General features: G+C 33.8%; 5 protein-coding genes across 5 annotated transcripts; 2 read left to right on the forward strand and 3 right to left on the reverse strand.

Annotated features, from left to right (window-relative positions):
• Positions 1 to 1,849: 1,849 nt before the first annotated feature.
• Positions 1,850 to 4,052, forward strand: LOC122593974 (probable serine/threonine-protein kinase WNK11). The gene is made up of 3 exons (XM_043766448.1): positions 1,850 to 2,015; positions 2,126 to 2,632; positions 3,595 to 4,052. Exons 1-3 carry the CDS (start codon positions 2,013 to 2,015, stop codon positions 3,982 to 3,984), a joined length of 900 nt encoding a protein of 299 aa, XP_043622383.1. The 5' UTR covers positions 1,850 to 2,012; the 3' UTR covers positions 3,985 to 4,052.
• A 2,503-nt stretch (positions 4,053 to 6,555) lies between these two features.
• Positions 6,556 to 8,352, forward strand: LOC122590684 (probably inactive receptor-like protein kinase At5g41680). Its single transcript, XM_043762864.1, has 2 exons — positions 6,556 to 7,663; positions 7,745 to 8,352. Exons 1-2 carry the CDS (start codon positions 6,556 to 6,558, stop codon positions 8,350 to 8,352), a joined length of 1,716 nt encoding a protein of 571 aa, XP_043618799.1.
• Positions 8,353 to 12,007: 3,655 nt separating this feature from the next.
• On the reverse strand, positions 12,008 to 14,343 carry LOC122592765. Its single transcript, XM_043765068.1, has 4 exons — positions 13,969 to 14,343; positions 13,731 to 13,859; positions 13,475 to 13,659; positions 12,008 to 12,537 (listed from the first exon to the last, which is right to left on the reverse strand). The coding sequence occupies exons 1-4, from the start codon at positions 14,227 to 14,229 to the stop codon at positions 12,186 to 12,188; spliced, it is 927 nt and encodes a 308-aa protein (XP_043621003.1). The 5' UTR covers positions 14,230 to 14,343; the 3' UTR covers positions 12,008 to 12,185.
• An 871-nt stretch (positions 14,344 to 15,214) lies between these two features.
• Positions 15,215 to 17,533, reverse strand: LOC122594453 (putative MO25-like protein At5g47540). The gene is made up of 11 exons (XM_043766904.1): positions 17,438 to 17,533; positions 17,109 to 17,270; positions 16,884 to 17,002; positions 16,714 to 16,788; positions 16,514 to 16,607; positions 16,381 to 16,440; positions 16,217 to 16,285; positions 16,040 to 16,138; positions 15,751 to 15,795; positions 15,576 to 15,675; positions 15,215 to 15,476 (listed from the first exon to the last, which is right to left on the reverse strand). Exons 1-11 carry the CDS (start codon positions 17,531 to 17,533, stop codon positions 15,391 to 15,393), a joined length of 1,005 nt encoding a protein of 334 aa, XP_043622839.1. The 3' UTR covers positions 15,215 to 15,390.
• A 368-nt stretch (positions 17,534 to 17,901) lies between these two features.
• On the reverse strand, positions 17,902 to 23,725 carry LOC122592692 (beta-1,2-xylosyltransferase). Its single transcript, XM_043764979.1, has 3 exons — positions 22,829 to 23,725; positions 19,259 to 19,408; positions 17,902 to 19,006 (listed from the first exon to the last, which is right to left on the reverse strand). The coding sequence occupies exons 1-3, from the start codon at positions 23,453 to 23,455 to the stop codon at positions 18,281 to 18,283; spliced, it is 1,503 nt and encodes a 500-aa protein (XP_043620914.1). The 5' UTR covers positions 23,456 to 23,725; the 3' UTR covers positions 17,902 to 18,280.
• Positions 23,726 to 23,783: the final 58 nt, after the last annotated feature.

Consider the following 23,783-nt stretch of genomic DNA (forward strand, 5'->3'; position numbering starts at 1 on the left):
CTTTGACATTTGACTTTAATTCAACGGTCAACTTACTTTACTAGTAAAGTTAGGGATAACTAAAGAGGATCTCAATCTATAAGTGATCGATAAAGAGAAAGTAATTTGTTCACCTATTGTATAGTGAGACCTAATCTTTGTCGTATTCTTTTTATTTGAAAGTGAATAGTTAAAGAAAAAGAGAAGATGAAAATAAAAACTGTAAGTAAAAATATAAAAATTTAAGGAAAATCTTATAAGATATCATCTTAAGAATTTTCTAAAGTTTCAACCTTATGATATTTATAATCTGTTAATTCTTTTTATCATCTTATTATTAAATTTTGTTATGTGTAGTGATCTTGTCGTGATTAGCAAGTTATGGTAAGAGAATATAGTATAATTTTATATAAGTAATATTTCTTATAAAGTGTTTCAAATGTGTTCTTGTAATTGTACTAGTTAAGTAACCCGCATTTAACTTGGGTATATTAATTAAAATGTTAAAATTATAAAATATATTAAAAATTTTTATATAATGTTTGTTGTGATATAAATCTAATAATTCAACTAATATAATAATTATATAGTTAATATATCAACTAAATAAAAAAAGACATTTTGTTTGTAATATTATATAAGAAATTATTTTTATTTTTTAAATAAATGATTAATATTTTTATTAAACATGTAAATGACTATTTCTATTTTATTTATTAATAACATCTTAATTAAATAGAAAGTTTTTTAAGGTGATATATGGATTTGTCATATAAAAACTTTTTAAAAATACTTATAAGAAATAATCTTGTTTTATTATATATAAAGATAAAGATTGAGATTTCATATAAATCATAAAAAACACTCGTAAGAGAATAAAATAATAATAATAATTACATATCAATCAATGACTAAGATAAGCCAATCATTTTATAACTTTAGTTGCATTTTCTTTTGCCAACCTTGCACTTAAGAAAGGAACAAATTCCATACCAAAATATATTCTTACTTTTCTTTTTCCTCCAAATGCACATCATCCGCAACAAATTAAGATCACCTAGAGTCAAATGCATGACAAAAAGTTATATTATTCAAGCTTATTTCTGATATTAGTATTAATTTTTCTAATAGATTACCACAAAGATCACTACACATAACATCATATAACATTTTTCATAAAAAAAAACAACAAAGCTAAAACTACTGAGTTTTTTTGAGATGCATTTACTTACGTTGTAATTTGATTTCTTGATTCATTTAACTATATTACAATATTAATGAGATTTCATATAAACAAAAGTAAAATATAGGAGAGGCAAAAGGCAAAAAAGTGTATGAGAACGACAAAAAGCAAAAATTGTGAGAGTGTAATCAACAAGGTTCCAACACAATATCTTCAATTTTGAAGTTTGGAGCTAGGAAGTCCACTAGGCTATAAACGGGTATTGTTTCATTTATCCTATCTGCAAATATATATCTATGTAGGGGCAGAAAAAGATATTCAAAAAAAAAAACACGCATTCTAAACTTTATGGGGGTGGTTGCCCCGTTGCCCCCATCGTAACTCCGCCCCTGCTTACGTGACCTTACTATCTATTACTTTTAATACTTATAGGCGATGTATGATTTTTTCACCATATAATTCACTATATATAGAAAAAAAATTTGTTGCGGTATAGTTAACCCTATATATGAAATTAAAAAAATATATATATTTGGAACTTAATTACCAACCCAATAAAAGGGAAATAAGAAGAAAAAATTGAAAAATTGAAAGAAGGAAAATAAGGAAACATCCACCAACAACCAGCCCATCATCATGACTTAGACGACGACTATGATTAAAAGTCTTCACACCAAACCCCACTAACGGCGCTAGCTGCTCGCTATATATCTTTCTTTCTTTTTTTTTTCTACCCATCATAATAATCATACGCTCGATCGATCTGCTTGATTCTAGAGTCCGATATAACCCCCGGCCAGGTAGCCGGCTGCACGCGGGCGGCGGCTTTACTTCAATTCTTAATTCATATATGGTACCCGGCCCGCCTACCTAGCCTTTTTCTTTTCTTCTTCAATTAATTAATCTTTTCCAATTTTGATTTTTAATATAAATTTGTTTGGGTATGTAATTAATTATATATAGATGCCTGCTGCTGCTGCAATGGAATATTCGGGGGGAGATAGGGAGGCATTTGTTGAAGTTGATCCAACGGGAAGATACGGACGTTACAACGAGCTCCTTGGCTCGGGTGCCGTTAAAAAGGTATACAGAGGTTTCGATCAGGAGGAAGGCATCGAGGTTGCATGGAACCAAGTCAAGTTGCGAAACTTCTGCAACGACGAATCGATGATGGAGCGTCTGTACGCGGAGGTGGACATATTGACGTCCCTGAAACACAAGAACATCATCACCCTCTTCACGAAATGGAAAGACGCGCAAAGAAACACTTTGAACTTCATCACAGAAGTATGCACATCTGGTAACCTCAGAGACTACAGAAAGAAACACAGGCATGTTTCCATGCAGGCTTTGAAGAAGTGGTGTAGGCAAATATTACAAGGCTTGGATTATTTGCATACACGCGAGCCTTGCATCATTCATAGAGATCTCAATTGTAGCAACATCTTCATCAACGGCAACATCGGTCAGGTACAATACTTCCATCCACCAACAATCTCACATTATTACTTTTTAATTACTCAATATATATACTTTTCTTTTTAATTAATTCTCATTATTCCTTAAGAGTAGTACTAATTTACAGAATTCAGAACTATATTTACATATGAAATATAGATAATTATAAGTATAATAACTTGATAGTTCATATGTGAACAAATATATTCACATATACTATTCTCATTTGAACATCAATTTACAATATAGAAATCAAGTCAAATGGTTTTCACAAGAACCTTTATATATATATAAGGATTTTGCTAAATACGATTCTAGGGATGAGATTTAAATAGTCTTGGATCATTGATATGAAAAGTTACAATATTTTTACTCATGTTAACTACAAGCCTTGTATATAATAGCTAGCTTCAATTCCTAACAAAACAGTATGCTTTGGCTTAATTTCTGGACAAGTTAGATTAAACAAGGTTTAAAATAGTTTTAGGTAAAATAAAACAAGTATTAAAGTAAAACAAATAAAACAATAGGTTTCCCTGTACATCATGAAAAACATCGTGCATCAATTGCTTCGTGAATCTTCATGCATCAATTTAAGTATGATCTAAAGGTCAAAATCTTATGTTATTTATTTTACTTTAATAGTTGTTTTACAATACCTTATCCTTGTATGTGTAATCAGTTAATTCAATCCTTTGCTTAATTATTAAATTGTTTCAAATATACAATACAATGTCAAACTAATTAATATATCGTCTACCAGAAAGAAACTAGTAACTGCATAATTATAATTATATATACTAATGCAACTTTGTAACATTTGTTTCTTTCAGTTTTTATATATAGAGAGAGTTTGACCGCCAACAAAGTCGTTGATGTGTTCATATTTTTATTTATACATATAAAAATTATTTTATATTCGTTGTTGGTGTATTAATTAATTTAATTTGTCAATATACGAATGGCTGGATTAGGTGAAAATTGGTGATTTGGGCATGGCTGCAATAGTTGGGAAGAGTCATTGTGCACATTCAATACTTGGGACCCCTGAATTCATGGCTCCGGAGCTGTACGAGGAAGACTACACCGAGCTGGTGGACATATATTCATTTGGGATGTGTGTGCTTGAGATGGTCACCCTTGAGCTGCCTTACACCGAATGTGAAAATGTGGCTAGAATATACAGAAAAGTGACGTCGGGAATCAGACCACAAGCTATGAACAAGGTAAAGGACCCCCACGTCAAAGCCTTTATCGAAAAGTGCTTAGCGCAACCAAGGCACAGGCCTTCTGCTGCCGACCTCCTCCACGATTCCTTCTTTGATGGTATTTCTTTTAATGATGATGATGATGCCGAAATCTAAATTTAGCTAGTTAATTGAAACTTACAACTCAATTAATACTTATATATATACCGGCCGGCCGCCTTATGTATCTACTTTTATCATTCATTATTTATTTTATATATTCATTTTTGACCGGCCGGTGGGTGTAGTGTGTGCGTGTGACGTCGGGTTTGAATTTGTTTTGTGTTGTTGTTTTTTCCAAGTTTGAAAGGTTAAGTTGTTAGTTAGATGACTGCGGTGGCCATATTTATCAGGGGAAGTTGTTTCCCGGGTACAACATGTACAACATATATATTTATCAAGGCAAGTTTTGCTGACGTGGCATTTAACTTTGACCGGTCAAAGTCAAGTCAAGTGTCACATCAGTAAAACTGATAATGTGACATCGATGACGTGGCACTTAATGAGCTCTGTCTGTCAAAAACTAACGTGATACTCTTTATTATGAACTTTTTGAAAATATGATCCTTTAAATAAACGAAAACAAAATAGATTACCTTTAATAGGAAATTCATGTAAATAGATTATCTTTTCATGGATTTTTCCCTTTTAATATAGTAGTGTACATATATATGTGCAATGCAAAATTAATCGTTGCTAGACAACTAATTTGACAATGTAAAGTGATGATTTAACTTATGTTTTTTTAACTTTTTATGGAAAAGATGAAAGTGAATATGTTTTTTTTTTAAGTGATTATGGTGTTTGTTACATATAGTAACTCTTTTATAATTTTTTTTATAAATGATGGGCCCCCATATTTTTAATGTATTAAATTATTAATATGTGAAAGGGTTTTTATCTAACTTGGGTGTGCACAACACCATATTTACTTTCCCTTATATATGAAACTACAAGCAACATAAATTAATCTAATACTATCTTATAAAACATTTTGACCTTTTTTAGAATCTCAATTAAGGAAATATACCTAATATACTCTTCTTTTTTATTCACTAATTTAAACATCTCTACTTAATATATTATAATACATTTAAATATCAACCACTTATTTTCTTTTATCTCCTCAAATATCAACCACTCATTATTTTTCTCTCTTCTCCATAAATCATTTTATTCCTCTAATTCGATCATTCAAAATCTTTTATCTTAAAAACCGTATATCGATAAATTATAAAAATTGTATGGGTGTTATTAAAATTTCATGCTCTTTCATTAGAGATGACATTTGATATACTTTCGATGAATTTTTAAATCCGAGGGCGGAACCCGTACGACTAAGGCATTTGGCTATCATACTCTAAGACTTGACCTATCACCCCCACCATCCTACCGCCGCAACGCGCGGGCACCATTGCTCGTAAATTAAAACATACGAGGGATTCATACACTAGCTATATTTAAGGGTGACCACATATATTTCATGTCTACCCATAATAAGCTTGAGTGGGTTTTCCATGTCGGGATGATATGAGTTTATCATCGAGGGTTTAAAGATCTATTTTGTAAGAGGACTCTCTAGCGCATACCGACTAAAACTCTGTACGTTAGACCTCTCAATATTTGCGAGTAATTTGAACATATATGTAATTCATATAATTAAAGGAAACCTAAAACACTAGGTATTATACCTGCATTTTACCGCATAACACGTTTTTTACACTACAAATTAGTTTTCGATACAACTAATAAGTAATAATAAATGTATTACAACTACATTTATGTTAACTATTTGAATCCGAAATTAACGACGACCAAAAGCATATACGATTAATAATTTTTGTTTTGTTACATATGAATGTCAATAAGTATAGTAAGGTAAAGCCGTGAAGGTGTAAGTGACATATATAACAGAAACGAAAATATTAATTAGTTAAGCGGTACGTACTTGGACGTAGTTTTCATAGAAATCTACTCAAATTTTTCTTCTGCTGCTGCTTACGGAATATATCACTTTGACGTACTTACGAGCATCTGATGTATGTTGATTTCTGTACGAAACATTCTTGTTTTTTTTCTCAGATGATATCAATGCAATCAACATACACGTCTTACCTTCTTTTCTTTTTCACTTGTTTTCATCAATGATTAATAATAATGATAATCATAATTTGGTGCAGAATTTAGTGACACAAGACTAATCGTTCTTACCGATGACTTGATAACAATATCAATCATGTTAATGTATAGATAGAACTAATTATCTCCATCCTAGTTTTCATCAATGCATATTTATATACTTTTTTTTTTCCTTGTTTGTGACGTTATGATTTGTATGCAGAGCTAGTCAAATCTCTATATTAATTAGACAGCTCCTAATTCCAGTTATGCACATTACATGGCTATGAACACGTTGATAATCTAGTCACTAATTAAACTTTATGATCTGAATGTTTAAGGTAGACGACATTGTTTAACTCAAAATAAAATAAAGCTATAGATTCTTGTTGAGTCATTGGAAACTATGAAGGTTTCTTTTGTCTTTTTTAAACATATATATCATAACAAATTAGTAGAGATGAAGGAAGGATAACGTTCCTAAGTCTGCTCAAACTACCAATTTCAAAAGCAAACAAGTAAATCCCTTCAATCTATAAGTACCACATCTGGAAGTCTTACAAAATATTGATGATGCTGAGGGAATTGTTTTGCTGCATCACAATTTTTGCTCTATCTGTCAATGTTACCAGTAGAGGTGATGAGTTTCCAGAATCTAAATCTTTACTAACTTTCATTCAGTCTGTTGACCCTGAAAATAATCTAAGGTATAAAGGGTTGGAGTCGAATCCCTGTTTGTCGCGGTTCAAGGGTATTAAATGTCTTAAGAAGTCAAATTCCGTTACAGAAGTAAGCCTCAATAAAATGAATCTTAGCGGGATAATTGATACCAATGCCCTGTGCAATCTCCCTAATTTGAGGGTGGTTAATCTAGCTGAGAATCATATCCAAGGAAATATACCTGCCACAGTGTCTAGATGTTCCAATTTGAGGTACTTGAATTTGAGTAGAAACCTTTTAAATGGGAGTGTACCCGTAGCTCTTTATAAGCTAAAGAACTTGAAGATATTAGATATCTCTAACAACTTGGTAACATGGGAATCGAATGTCATCAAGGATACAGTCGTGCCATCACTACAACAAGCACATAATGAAGTCAAACCACAGTTGATAGCTCAAAATGACACTGCACCAGCTCCAGCAACAAATAGCACGCATCAAGCGAAACGAACAAACCACAATGATGTGTTATGGATGGAACTTGGTCTTGCCATGGCTTTATTTGGCCTTCTTGCCCTTATAGTGTATTTGAGGACTGCAAAATCATTAAAACAAAAACGGAAGATTAAGGACACCATTCAATCTTCCCCTAAAGGTTCTATAATAACAAGCCTAAGGGAGACAAAGAAGGAAGAGCAACATCAAGAACTTGTCTTTTTTGTGGAGGAGGAAGACCAATTCAAATTGGAAAACCTTCTTGATGCTGGAGCCGATATGCAAAACCAAAACTACTGTAGTAGCCTTTACAAGGTTCAGCTTAGCAACAATGTTGCTTATGCAGTAAAAAGATTGAAGAAATTGCAGGTGTCTTATGATGACTTTAATCGCACGATGGCAATGGTTGGGAAACTAAACCATCCCAATCTTCTTCCTCTAGTAGCTTACAGTTGTCAAACTGAAGAAAAGCTTCTTATTTATAAGTATCAAAACAAAGGAAGCCTTCTCTCACTCATGGAAAGTAAGCCACCATACAACAGTCTTGTGTGTGTCTTCTCATTTACAAATGGCACCCATTAATCTTACACTATATTATTTGCAGGGTACATTGAGGGGAAGCGTGACTTTCAGTGGAAACTAAGATTGTCTATAGCAGTTGGAATAGCAAGGGGTTTGGATTATATATACAGAAGCTTTCAAGGTTCAGAGGTTATTCCCCATGGAAATATCAAGCTTTCTAACATTTTGTTAGGTGAAAACTTGGAACCATTAATAAGTGAATACGGATATTCAAATTTGCTTGATCCCAAGAGTGCTTGTCTCTTTAGATCTAATGGTTATACGGCCCCAGAGAAAGCTTTATCAGAACAAGGTGATGTGTTCAGTTTTGGAGTAATTCTGTTGGAATTGCTTACGGGGAAGATAGTGGAAAACAGTGGATTAGATCTTCCTAAGTGGGTGAAGGCAATGGTGAGAGAAGAGTGGACCGGGGAGGTGTTTGATAAGGAGATAGCAAAAGTTGGAATGTATGCTTTTCCTTTGTTAAATGTTGCACTCAAATGTGTAGCTCATTTTGCTGAGAACCGACCTTCTATGGCAGAGGTTTTGGAGACGATTGTGGGGGTTGTTGATGAAGATCTATCTTGTTCATCCTCAGAGTCCAGCCCACAAGATGGTCATGTGCTTTATACAGTGGCAGAGGAGGGTTAAGGAATCAGTTTACTTCTTGTTTTAGTTGATTAATATGTATATAGAGAAACCAGATTAGTGCATGTTTTGGTCCAATAAATCAGAAAATGTTTTTTAACCTCAGCATGTTTCCTTTCTGTTTGTCGCTAGTTCGAGTTGTTCACCACAAAATTCATGAGTAAAAGTCATTTTTGTTTATCAATGCTTATATTTCCGATTAGATAGAAAATGTATTATGTTCAAAACATTTCGTGGTCCATCTGAGGCTACTAGACATCTGAATGAGGTTGTCTACATCAATTACACTATCGATACTTATTCACAAATCACATATGCCGGTGGCTGCAAGAGACTAAATTTAACTTATAATTTACTAATTCATGTTGGTGGAATATTCGAAGTTACATTACTAATACCCCTTCATCTTTGTACAATATTGACTATAATATTGAACTTACTCTAAAAAAACTAAAAGCACTCACTAGCCATATGAAACTTAGCACTATGGTTTTGATACACTATAGAATAAGTCACCTGATACCTCAAAACTAATAAGCCTTTTTGAAACTGTGATGCGGGAGCATCTAGATTGATGTGGAAACATCTTAGACTTTTTATTTTCCTCTATTTAATTTAGATTATTAAATGTTTCGGTTTCTTTATCATAAATCCCATCTATAAATTGGGATCAAGTTTTTGTTATTCAATAGTTTTGATATGATTTTGAAAAGTTATTTTCTTTCCTCCCTATACACAAGTGTGTGTTAGTGTGTGTGAAATTGCCTAATTATCGGTATTCTTTTGAATCAACGATTATTAGAAGAATTGTTTCTGGGTATTCTTAGAATCAACAGGATCAATTATTTATCCCAAATATTTCGCTACATCAAACTGTATACCATCTAAATTTAATACAAAGTTTCCACTTTCCACCATGTAAAGTTTGTCAAGACACAAATCATCCTGATTGCTGGCTCAAAGCTAGACTATTCATAAGTGCAGTTTTTGCCAAAAGTTTGGTTACTTGGTCATATAGAAAGGTATTATAGGTCATACACAACCTGTTCAACAAGCAAATATTGCAGAAGAAAACAAAGAAGCTAATGAACACTTATTTATGGCATCACCTGTTGATGAGTGCTCAATAAGTCTTTCATGGTTTGATGATAGAAGATGCACGAGTCATATGACTCTAGAATCATCTCTCTTTACAGGAATCAACACAAGAGTGAAGATTTGAGATGGAAGATGCACTAAAGCCAAGGGGAGAGGAACTGTTCTGTTAACACAAAGCAAACGTTCCCGGACTTAATCAAAGTTTGTTGAGTGTGAAGCAATTGTTAAAATTTGGACATGGTGATTGCCTCACCGATCATTTAGGGATTTTTTTTTTTTTTTTTTTTTTTGGGGGGGGGGGGGGGGGGGGGGGGGGGGGGGGTAGGTGAGTGTAACTCGGGCAAGAAGGAAAGAGACGCCTACGAGAGGGGATACTAGTTGTCATATTTTAGATACCGAAGATAGTGAAATAGCTAATATTGAGATGGAGAATGATAGTTTCCATTTGAAGCTTAATGTTGCAAATGCTAGTGCTGTTTGTTTTAAGGAAGATGATAGTATGAGATGGCATAAAAGATTTGGTCACTTCAACTACAGAACACTAAAGCACATGTATACTACTCAGTAAATGATATGCCCGCTATATATTAATGAAGTTGATTCTAAATGTGAAACTTGTAAAATATGAAAAAGTCATAGGTCGTCTTTCCCAAAATCTGGTGTGACAAGAGCCACAAAAAAGTTGGAGATTGTACATTCAGATATATGTAGTCCTATGTCTATACCATCTTGGAACGGTACTTTTCATTGATGACTAATACTATACAAGAAAGTGTTTGGTGTATATTTTCTTAGCACCAATACTTCTGTTTTCTCAATATTCAGGAGTTTATAGAAATTATTAAAAGTGCAAAGTGGCAATACTGTGCGTATCCTTGTTAGGAACATCCTTAGCTTTAGCACAGCGGAAGCAATTTAGAAGAAGATAAAGCAAGAAAATAGATAAACGACACACGAGATTTAATGTGGTTCAGCCCCAATGGGGGGCCTAATCCACCGGCTGCAATTAGGTTATTTTATTGATGCTCTGAACCGTTAGATTACAATTACATGAGGGATATATTCATAGATGACAGATTAGGGTTAATAGCTTGGTGAACAAGTTAGGCTTAAACGGGCCTACTAATCATCCAATAAACAAGCCCATATAGCTAGGACTTCAAACCCATGAATCCTTATAACCGACAATGGTGTTGAACCTAAAAAACATCATATCTGCCAATTGGGTTGGTGACCCATTGGTAAGGTTTTTGACCTTGAGGTATTCTACTAGGGTTCGAATCTCACTTTTTACATTTGTAGGGGTGGATTATTGGAAGGTCTATAAAAAATTAAAGAAATAAATTAAGTTAACCTAGGAAAACCTTTACCCAAAACAAAACCATATCTTTGAACAACATATAAATCTTACAAAAAAAAAAAGAACGGAAAAAAAAAAGAAAAGAATAGCTTGGTGGAGTGAAAGAGAAAATTTCAAGTACCTCCCAAGTTTGAAAGGCCTGCTGTTTGATCTGAAAGGTCGAGAAGTTCCATTATCAGGTGGCAAAAGCAACCCTACAGAACTCACCACATTAGATGTAAAAGCAGTGTCAAGAGCTGATGTGTGAATTCCCAATCCAGATACTTATATTCTATGCAGTAAAAGGGAAATGGCCACTGAATGCCACTCATAGACATATCTGACATGGGTGTAATTGACCCTTTCACTGGAACTGCAGATGTGATATCAACAGCACTACTATCCGTCCCAATACTTATGCAATGACGAAAAGTGAAAAACCTTCATATTCTCAGGGGTGGATGATGCCGATATTCATTCAAGCCTCCAGCTCCCTTTGCTTAACCGTCGATTCTTCGGTCAACATGTAATGTCGAACAATTCGGTCATTCGAGAAAATTGAACATTACAATTTTCTATCCTTTTAGTTTAGCATATATTATTATCATTAAAGAAATAGGATTCCTAACTCCAAAAACCCGTCCTCGCCTCCTCGGTACAAATTGCAGGCTGCAACTCTGCTGCATGAAGCCCGAAGCTATTAATTGCCGGTCAGCCATACGGCAGTATATTTAGTTAATCTAATTACTTATTTTCTCAATTTACCCCAGATTAGACTTTCCTTTCTCAAAAAAGTTATACAACTTTTTAGATTCAAATTACACAAATCAAAATATAATTGAACATAATATTGATACAAACCGTATTTATTAAACTACAGAATATTGTATCAACTAAAATTGGAAAAAATAAAATTTAAGGATCTATATGCGTGTCTAAAGAATATCATAACACATAAAAACAATTTTAAGTATTTTAACATCCTTATTTAAACCTAATAGTGTGTATACACATGACGGATTGCATACAAACAATTTAAATTTTAGAAAGTTACAAAGCTTAAGTTAACAAAATAACTAAAATTATACTAAATTACATTAGCTTCAACTATGTTTTCCTATATATCGCTAGTTGACATCAAATTTTATAAAAGCAAACATGTGTTACTGATATTGTTAGTTTGTTACATTCAGTGTTTTACTGATATTGTTACATTCAGTATAAACAAAAATCAGTAACATTGATTAGTTACATATAATAAAGGGGTTTTATTACATTTCATTAAGCATAATCTGTATAACTAGGGACACCATGAATACCATGTTCAAATTCATCCATTAATCAATTGGATTATACAATAACAACATGGAAACTAAACAATACTCCACAAGTGTGGCAGTTACTGTTGGTTGCCATGATCAAGATCATAAAATTCTGCAAGAAATGCCAGCGCTTCCGAGTTATTGTTGCATACTTTCCATAGTGATGAAACCTCTCCCTTGGAAACAGTCCCCCAATTTTCACATACCTCCAAAAATTCCAAAAGCTTTGTATAAAAAGAGTCGTAGTTCATCAAAATAAATGGAACTGGTAATGCTGAGCCTATTCTTTCTAACTGGATCAACGCAAGAATCTCAAAAGCCTCATCTAGAGTCCCAATCCCACCTGGCAGAGCTATCACGGCTGTCTTGTCCTGGTCACTAGTTCTAACCACAGCATCTACTAACCCATGCTTTCTTGCAGAAAAAAACCTACATATGCAGTTGGTTTAATCAAGGGGTGGCAAGTTTAGACCCATTTATTTATGAACATGTTGATCCTGTTTATTCTATAGACTTACAGTCAAATGAGCAAGATCACTAATAGATGAAATAAGTCGAATGGGCCAAACAAACTAAACAGGTCTGATGCTATGAAAGGTAAATATTTCTGAAAGAATCGTCTGGAACTTTTTTTTTTTAGAACTGCATACTATCTTACTCCTACTCCTAAGTTACACAAATGTCTGAGATGGAACCTAGGACTCTCGAAAAAATCCCTATTAACCCACCACCACAAACTGGTAAGGTCAAAGACCTTACTAATGGGCCACCAACTCCATTGGCATCGTCTGGAACTCTTGCCGCCCTGAAAGATATATAAATGTGATAGGAGAGCATATCATAACCGTTTTCCCTCTCGGCTTAATTTGGGCAAATGATTGAATCACTCCACATAGCTGTTTATTATTACTTATGTCACAATGATCATGAAGACTTGGAGCATTGCTTAATACATTGCAACCTATGAGAACTACTTGGTTAAAGGTCTAGTGTTGGTGGAGAACTCAGTCGTCTGAAAACATCTCTCTCTATATGCTTTGGTTAGAAAGTCACTGAGCAAAAGGTGTAGCGAATTGGATGGATTGGGTCACGAATCTAAGAATTGTAGATGTGGGATCTTATTGAAGGATAAAGTTAGTGTTTTTTTTTTTTTAATTGTTTTGGTTCAGTTTCTTCTGGTGATGCATGAATGAGTTTCTGGGATTTGAGTTGTTTCTCCGTATTAGATATAAGCAATTAGTACAATGGTTGAATTGAGCTTAAGATAATCCATTGCTTTTTGAAATAAAGAAAGAAAAGAGCTTCATTCATGAACTTAGATTATTACAGTCACAGAAATTATATATATAAAAAAAAAAAGAAGTACCTGCAAGTAAGGTAAGTGTGGGAAGGAAGATAAGGATGGAAATTGGAAGATGTCCATTGGTTAGCCTCTTTAGCGATCTTGAAACCACCAACGGGCATTCCAGCTTGAAGAGCACCTCGAGTGGCGGCATCCATGAGGCCCGGTCCAGCCCCTGACCATGAAGTGCACCCCAAGAGTTTTGCCACCTGTAGCAAGTATTAGTAATAATTTATGTTTGGGACTATATATATACCAAGGAAATGGAAGGGGTACGTGCCTGAGTTGACAGAAGTTGTGTTTGGATGTAATGGTGATGGCCGGGGCCCATCCTTGCAGAACCCAAGTAAACGACTCCCCTACCGAGCGTGCGTATCAGGTGATAGCACATTTGTATCTCCTTCTTCACCTTTCCAATTTCATTTCAACAATCTCATTATTATACATCACATAGTAACAGACGAAATTAATAATAATTTTTTGAAGAATATGTTGTGGGAATCTTGAAAGTATAATACCTCAGTAGCGCTACTTCTTTCTTCTTCTTCTTCTTGTTCAATAAGATGATGATCAAAATGAGCAATAGAAGAAGCTAAGTCAGTGTTGTCGGAATAATTATAATTACGAGATGAAGAGGCGGCGGCCTTAATGGATTTGGGAATCTTGAAATCATCCACCGCCCAATTGGTGGTTGGACAGTATTTGTATTTCCACGACACCAAATTATTATTACCAAGAGGAAATACTACATAACCACCGCCAGCGGATAAACCCCCCATCTGGATTGGATGATGATATTAATTCATTGATTTTGTATCTAAAACAAACCAAATACTAACAGTGTTTGGCCTCGAGGCTTATTGCTTTTTTGACTTTATTTCAAAAGACAGTCATTTAGATACATAAACATTTGGGATTATACAAGCTAATTTTGATAAGTTTCTCCAACACAAATCATTGAAATATTGTAAAATAAAACAAACAACTAGTAAAATAAAAACATAAGTATAAAAATATAAATTAGGCCAAATACCCCTTTAATCCAAAGATTACTAACTTTAACTTTAATAATAATAAAGTTAAATATAACTTTAGAAGATCTCAATCGGTATTTCACACAACAACTATTGGTGTTTCGGTGTTGAGAGAAAGAAAAAGAGCCTGAAATAGGCCATCAACCGAGTAATTTTATTGAGTTGAAAATATCAATTTAAAATTTAACATTTTATTTGATTATGTTTATTTTCTCATTGACACGATCTTTGATTTCGTAAATTGTCATACACATCTTAATTGTATGTCATAGATGTAGCAATTTATTTGAACTATAATATCTATACCAACTTATAATATTGGTAGAGTTCTAATTTTTAGAGAAATAAAAAATAGAAATGATATATCATCTTAATAAATAGCTTAAAATTAAGAATGTTAAATGTTAATACATGATAAATGTAATCTACTCATTCTCTTTCATAATCTTATCATTTCATTTTACCAAGTGTCCTAATCATATAGGTAATCATATAGTTAGAAGTATCGTTTAGTATTTATCATTTTCCATAATCATTTTCCATAAAATATCTATTCTAGCCATGACATACATTACATGATTATCAAGAAGTGATATTTGTATCACCAACTCTTAATTTATTTACTATAAATATGTTTTACCAGCTTGTACGTTGCGTTTTAAAAATTATAATGTAAATATATCAAGATATGAAGATATACATAACGATTTCTCAAAACTTTCTTGCACCAATCTCAAGAGTGACTGCAAAGATCATCAAATTAAAAAATTATGAATAATATATAAACTACTTATTGCCCTATTTCGTGAATACTATGCTAGTATAATACATTTGGCGGAAACCAAATGATGGAATGTATAACATAACCATGATTTTGATTATTTATTTGCACTTGGGCAATATGCCTCATGATCTGTAGCTGTAATCTTGTAACTCCAGCACAGCGAGTTCATTAACCACCTGGACTTTGTCTGTCTCAAACATTTCATCGTCTACAAACAACGTCAAAAGTCCACATTCAAGTTAAGATCGAATATCAACTTTTTAACAATAACAGCCCGTGTTATAGAAATAGAAGCTAAGTTCGTAACCTGTTTGCACAAAGGCGCCTAACAATCGCACAAGCTTGCTTCTGTTTGTAACAAGTATGCTAGCTATTTCTGGAGGCTTGTTTTCATTAGCTACAAAAAGCTGTCAGATATAATAATATACATGAGAAAACTGAACATTAGTGTATATAGTTTGATATTTGATCCTTAAAAGCACCTTGAACACATGAAAAGCATCTATCTGGATGCTCCTACTAGTATCCTGCATAAACAAATTTATCAACAATCAGTTTGACATTATTTTATTTTATTTTGCCCCGTTACAAGTGGAGCACTAGAGCCATCGCCAAAACGCTTTTGGCATAACAGTATTGGGCACGACCATCAATCAAGAAGTTGTGTGTCAAGTCTCTGCCTTTCCCGAAGAGGAAAAAAGAACTTTTAATCATCAAGTACATAAAAATCCAGATAAGGTTTAATGAAAAATGCTAAATAAAGTGTCGCACCCGTAAAAGATTCATTAGGATCATTAGGTTCTCTTTTGAGTTGACATAACGCGTCATAACACAAGAATTCGAACGATCTAGTAATATGCATCCCAGTAACTGAAACAAAGGTACGTGCCAGCATAAAAATCAATCATAACTCCATAGTTATTAGACTTCAGTTACGAATCACCATACCTTGACAGCCTGTCTTCTGGTGATATAATTTGGAGATTTCAGTAGTTTTTCATTAAATTCAGTAAAAAACTAGTAAACAGAAAAAATAGGGTCAGAGAAACATCATACATGAAAAGCTTTAACATAATAATGAAAATGAAGTAATACAAGAGATAGATGTTTACCCAAATATAATTCTTGGACAAAGATCCAGAGACAGTTGACTTATGCCTAGTCAAAAGATCCTGCAACAAAATCATAAAAAAATAACAATTAGAACATAAATTAACAGTCTCAGAACTATCTTAAATAACCAACCTTGAAGGCATCTGCAGCATCTGCAGCAATATCAAAACTGGGATGTTTTATGTAACCAAAAAGTTTCTTCAACTGATTTGGTTCCAGTAAGTAACTACAAATGCCAATTGACGAGATATTAGAAACATCCAGACCAGACATATAGTATAAATGGAGCCTTTGATTACTCTTCATCCCGCCTCGAAATAAGATGTACTTACCTTGCAACAATTTGATGACGTAGGCATTCCTTTAACATCCTACCATAATGGAGTGCTAACTGAGGATCCTCATACCTGTTCCAACATAACTTACAAAATCAATCCACAACTTTAATACAAACTGCTACTGTTAACTCAATGTTGATTTCATCTCATTAAACAAATTTTACCCGGATATCAGGATGTCTATAAGATCTAGATTAGCTTCCAGATATCTAGAAGCCTGGAAGCGTGATGGCAAAGGTTGCCTTTGCAAACTCGTGACAACCTGAGTGGCATCTTTACGGGCCTATGAGATTGACGATTATATCAAAAGATACCATAAATCCAACCGATATTACAAGGTACTGATATATAAAAAAAATATATAAGGGACGATTAGAAGTAATAGTTACCTCCAAGTTCAGCCTTGGAAGAAATATAATGAGGAGACGCAATGTGTCCTCTTTGAAGAACTCTTCACTCAGTTGTGCACAAGCTTCCTCAGAAGGCTCAGAGTCATCATTACCATAAAGAATTAACTTTAATTCTTTAATAAGTGAGTTCAACTCTGCTGTCTGGAGATAACACAACACTTTCTTAAAACCACGATTATATATTCTTGTTTTCCTAAGAAATACAAAAAATCCATCAAGTAGCTTATGCGACACCATTTTAATCGTTTAAAGCCATCGGCCAATATAAATAATCTACATAATGCTCGGATAAAAAGAAAAAGAAAAACCTGGGAGCCAGCACTAGCAGTATCTTTGGAATAAAGGAGAAGGGATCGGGTCTTTTGAACCACCTCAGCAGGTGTCCGAAGCTTTTTGGTATTCATGACATTTTTTCCAAGTGTTGAAAGGCATAGCATCTTGTTTCTTGCCTGATTCTTGGTGGTGTTTGAAACAAATAAGTTGTTTGTTTATTTGCATTGTTGTGGTGGAAAGAGAACAATGATAGAAAAGAGAAAGGATACATTGTGATGTACGATTTCGACAATTTCTTGCCTTGATATTTGTCATTTTGTTGTTTTGAACTACAAAGTTTGACGGATGCACTCTAAGTGATGCAGCCTTTTATGAATTGGACTAGAACGCTTAACCTATGCTCCTGTATCAACACCTGTCCTTAGATTGTGATCAAGTGATTGTTTGAATCGCTTATTAAAAACTGATAATCTGATTGAATAACGGATAAAGAACTAGATACAAAAAGAGTAAAGATGCATAATCAAAATTCGAAAGTCTGCACATGTTTACAATCTAGCAAATAGTACAGTAACTATGTTCAATGATGTCAACCGATAGTTGTAAATTGTTATTCGTATAAAAACAGCAACACAAAGACACTCCGTATGTCATGTCATTTCAAATCGTGTTTCAGCAGAAAACCAGTATGCTTTGACCCCGCCTCTTCATTAACTGGCAACTGCTTCAATATTTCAAGCCATATGATAATTATGCTAAACCCATCCATGACAATATTGAATCGTGTCAACAAAGAGAAAGAGAACAATCTCTATTCTCTAAAAATGCTATGCCCCAAAATCAAAGGGTACGTGAAATATTACAGATTCAACTCCATATTAACATCCTAAGCTCTTCAAAATATCCCTGAGCTTTTTGATAACTACTGTTGGATTGGCATGCGATCCACTCAAATATATAGGGTGGTAATTCAGCCCTTTCCACCGAGAAATAAGTTCAAAATGAGGTCTCCTAAACTCGCTTGCAACAATCTCTAAAACTTCCGCATCTGTTGCCGATACTATGTGAGTGAGTCCTGCACCATGAGCACCCACAATAACCGATGCATCTTGTACAGCTATCACTTGTTCCTTCATTGACATATGCCCAAATAGTCCGTTAATTAGATTAATTTTGCATTTTGTATGAGTCGATGACCAGATCTTTAATGCATCAAATACTTCTTGTTCGTTGCTAAGCCTTGATTGAACCTTCCCACCATGGCGAGGATGGGCCAAATAATCCTCACGTCGCACAAACAAAACATTATAATCTAGTGACCCTGATTTTGAACTGTGGTGGTGTCGGTGTAAGGGAAGTGAAAATGCAGCCCGTATCATCTCCCCAAACTCTGAAATTCGGGCCGTTTTTTTGTCATCAGGGTTCTGCCATAAATCAGGGGCTGAAGCTCCATAACAATCAATATTTTCAGACAAACCCCTGAACATGGCAGTTTCATACCCTAATGGCGAGAGGATAGCATGACGAAAGCAGACAGGACCAGTGAAACTTTTAGCATATCTTAGACCTGAGAACACAGCCCTCCATGTTTCTTCCAATTGCGTCTGAAATATCACCGGTAAAATGGATCATGAAAATTTTCAGTATTATAGAGAGCCTCTTAAAGTCTAAAGGTGGCAAAATGCGAAGGTCGGATATGGGATTGAAATGGCTAGTTTGGGACCATTCAAAATACGTCAAAAATGATTGACCCATATAGATAACAACCTAATATATTTTTTAAATAACATTTATCTTACATTTAACATGTGTAACATGACAATGAATATCCAAGTGAGGGAGCCTGAGAATCATACCATACAGTGGCCGTCTATGAAAACCAGTTGAGGCCGGTTTGGCAAGCCAGTAACTCTTGAAGACACATAGGCACTGTACCAATCGGTGACCGTGTGAAAAAGGTTGGCATACTCGAAGCGAGTGATCAAAAGTGTTGGCTCCTCAATCCACTATCATGAGAGCATTTCAAGTCAATAATATAATATTCAGTTAAACTATAGTATGTGAATACGAGGCAGATAATATTTAATTCTTGTCCATCTAACATTAGAAGGTAATTTTTTATAGAAAATTGTTTCTAATATTGAACTTATACTTTTCCAATTTAATCTACACATGGAAAGATATAATATGCATGTAGAATTTAAGCTATCCAAAGAGACATTCAACACTCACATTCTTATTAAAATGGAAATAAAAAATACACAGCTTTGGAGAAGAATGTAATTGATTATTTCCTTTATCTATAGAAGTATAGATAATCTCGAATTCTCGATACAACTGATTCTTGAACACATAAAAACACAAATAAGAAATTTAAAAGTGAAAAGTTTCACCTTGTAGACAAGAGGTTTTAGGAATGTTATAGAAACAGATGTTCGGCCTAATAATTTGACTACTTAAGTATGACATTCTTGAGATTTAACTTTATTTAGTGATGTTACCATAACATCTTATTTAAATATATAAATGAAAATGCAATTATTTATAGTATACATAGGATGAAAACCATGTATACACAGACCTATATCATTATAATCATATCTCATCATCATCATAAAAATATAAAAAGATAATAATATACTCAACTTAGCAAGTTGTAAGTTGTACCTGAATCAGAAGTATACTAAACCTGGAAAATAAGTGACTGAAATAACAAATTTTATATATAAATTAGATTGGAGAGTACAAGATCATTGTAATCATATTACGTTATGATTAATCCCTGTGGCCCAATAGAGAAAGTTCATAAAATAAATTCCCTAACTCAAGACATCAGCATCTCAGATTACATGTGAATTTATTGATGACTACAATGCAAATCACAATTGATTTCAGATAAAGAAAATGTAATGTATTACTACATATATATCATAAAATATAAAAAGGAGAATATAAGGCTAGTAAAAACAATGACATTCTACAAGCACAATCTAATAAAAATGGAAATAAAAAATCCAGACTTTTAAATCAGCTGAGGGGGTGGGGGGATATATAAACATAAACAATGAGGAAATAGAGTAGAGTAGAGTAGAGAAGCGGTATTAAGGTGATACAGGAGCAATAAAACTGATTGTGGGGACTAAACGAATGTAATCGTTAAGATCAGGCATTCGACAAACCCTCACTAACTAACTTATTGTCGTCGGATTTATTATCATAAACAACATTAACGTTAAGTTGCATAATATTAACAGCACAGGGTTCAAAGACAGGGAGCTCTGCATCTTCAGCGTGACCGATGACAGACTCGATAACCTTGCCACCATTAGACATCTTGATCTTATCAGGATGCATATGCAAGCTTCCACCTTCACATGGAACTCCCTAAAGTCTCGTTGTAATAACATCTAAACCATCCTCCACTTTCATCTACTTGAGAGGAGGGTTTGGGGTGAAACCAACTCGGTCTGAAAGGATAGCCGGATAGGTTTGGAAGTTAAAGAAGACCATGGGAGGTAAGAAGACAAGAAAGGCCATGGTTTATTAGTACTAGCAATCAAATGTTGTTGTTGTTGAGTTTAATTAAATTGAGGTGGTAAGCGGAAATCACGTTGTGGAAGGGTGGAATGACAAGGGGGGTAGAAAATTAACCGGAAAACCGAAAAAACAGTCCGAACCGCGTGATCCGAAATCGAAAAAACCGAAACCCAAAAAAACCAAAAAGCAAAAAACCGATATATAACGGTTCGGTTACGGTTTTTAATATTCATTACCCACGGTTAACCGAACGATATTCTAATTAATTTTCTTATATATACAAAATCCTTTTAAGAAAAGTTGTTAACTTTGTTTAAAATATTTATCAAAAATATTAGTAATATCATATAGAGGACATCTATTATATTAATAAAGGAAGATTGTGATGACATAAGATTTTTTAAAATTTGTATTACCACACATCTCCTTAATTTAATTATGACATCATCATATTTTTCTATTTAAAATTCAAAATATATTTTTTTAATAGATTTTTTTTTTTCCAAATATGCATCATTAATATAGATTTTTATTAAATGTCCATATTATTATTTAAGATTTTAATTACCTTATTTTTTCGTACAATAGGCCGAAACTATGGTATGTTTGTTTTTCCCGATAACTTTTTTTTTTGCGAACCGAATGTGTTTTAACATGTGTCCACAACTATACAACTTTTGTTTCCATTTATTTTTGTTTTTCAACAACATATTGTAAAGCTACCGGGTATCATTCGGTTTATTTGCAAAACGTCTGTCAGTTAACCCAGGTTGAAACCGGGTTGATTAGCTAGTTTTAGTAGTAAATCATGATACTTTTAGATAGAAACTTGCATTGCATAAATATAACATTATAGAAAAAATATTCAAAAATTAGATTTAATGTATATTTATTTATAAAAAAAATATTGATGTAGTTAAATGACTAATATACATAGAAAAATTAGTTAATTATAATGTAAATTGACTATTATAATTGAAAACTTGAAACTTTATATTAACATGACTTTAATAAATGGTTAACCGGAAATCGAACCGCAATTAACCGATTTTTTTGGGTAACCGAAATTAACAGTTCAAAATTTCTAGATAACCGAACTGAACCCGAAAAAACGGTTCGAGATCTGTAGCTAACCGAACCGAACCGTTTACAGCCGGAAGTGATAAGAAAGGTGAGAAGAGAAATAAAGTCAAAGAGTTAATGTAATCAGAATAAATAAAATATAAGCAGTTTTAGGTATTTCCTCGGAGTCCCTCCTATTCATTCATTCACTTCCTTTGGTTTTGGTTTGTGTATGGTGGTTTCACTTCCATTACAGTCCATTAACCCTACAACCACTTTTCAACCCAAGATCTTTCTCTACTTTAGTATTCCGCTTTAACTAATTTCGTGACCCTTTTTCCCATTTGTTTTTTTTTTTTCAAAACAATACGGTAGCATTTGGTTGGCATAATGTTTTTGGTAAAATTGTCAAGAGAATTGGATTCCAAAGGAAATGAAAACAGAGGAATTGGATTCTGAAGGAATAAATATCTAAGGAATGGAATAGGTGGAAAGTGAAAACAAGGCAAGTGAATCTAAAGACGTAACGTAACAGAAAAAAGAATATAGGGAGCCAGGCAGCAAAGACAATGACATTGTACAACCATAACAATAATAATCTAATAAAAAAAAAAAAAATCCAGACTTTGGAATGAGATAAGGAATGTTATTAAATGAATGCAAATCTTGTAATCTAATAAGATTGTATGCAATAAATGTAATATAATCCAGAGTTCCTGATCAATTTATTTATTACTATTACTGTGATGATGATTACATAGATATAATGAAGTATGTATGTAAGTGGAAGTGGAAGTGGAAGTAGAAACAGAAACAGAAATAGGCACCTGAGAGCAATGGAATTGATTTGGGGAGGCTAAGCGAACGGAATCGATAAGATCACGCATCGGATGCCTTCCGCCTTGTTTCGGCCAATACTCATTCAACAAGCTACCAAACTCCTTCTTGTCGTTGTTGGGCACAAGTAAATCAAAAGCACCGGGTTCATAGAGTGGGAGCTCTTCGTCTTCAGAGCGGCCGATGACAGACTCAATAGCCTCACCGCCGGCGGACATCTTGATCTTGTCAGGATGCATACGCAAACTTGCACCCTCACATACGGAACTCCGTAAAGTCTCACTGTAATAACATCTAAACCATCCTCCATCTGTTGTTTCTGGGAGGAGATCGAGACGGCGAGTGAATCCGTTGCCGAAATAGGCTTCACATGATCTCAACTTAGGAGGAGGGAGTTTGGAAGAGCGCCATGGAAGGTAAGAAGGCAAGATCGGCCATGGCTTATTGTTATTATGTAGCTGTTGAAGTAAGTTGGAGGAATTATTAGTTTTATGTAGTTGTTGAAGGGTGAAACGGCGGCGGTGCAAGTAATCAGAAGAGGAAGAGAAATAGAGTGAAAGGGTGATTGAATTGAGAATGAATAGAAATATGATAAGTTTTATGTATTTGCTCTTCATCCCTCCGGCTTCTTCTTCTTCACCGTTACTTCCATTTATTGTATCCTCATCATCATCTAATCCATTCCATTCTACCTACAACAACACAGAATATCTTTTTCTTTTTCTTTTCCTTTTTCTTTTCTCCTTTTCTTTTCCTCAAAACTCAAACTTGGTAATTTGTTGTTCTTTTCTTTTCATTTTTTTATTGCAAAAAACTGTTTTAATCATATATCCACTTAACTATTACACTAAAATTCCTTTAAATCATAAAATGATTACTTATCGATTCTACTAAATTTCTCTTTCTAATCTTATTTTGATTTCTACACGTAAAATCATTGACATG

The sequence above is a fragment of the Erigeron canadensis genome, chromosome 3 (genome assembly GCF_010389155.1).
Source record: "Erigeron canadensis isolate Cc75 chromosome 3, C_canadensis_v1, whole genome shotgun sequence".
NCBI lineage: Eukaryota > Viridiplantae > Streptophyta > Magnoliopsida > Asterales > Asteraceae > Erigeron > Erigeron canadensis.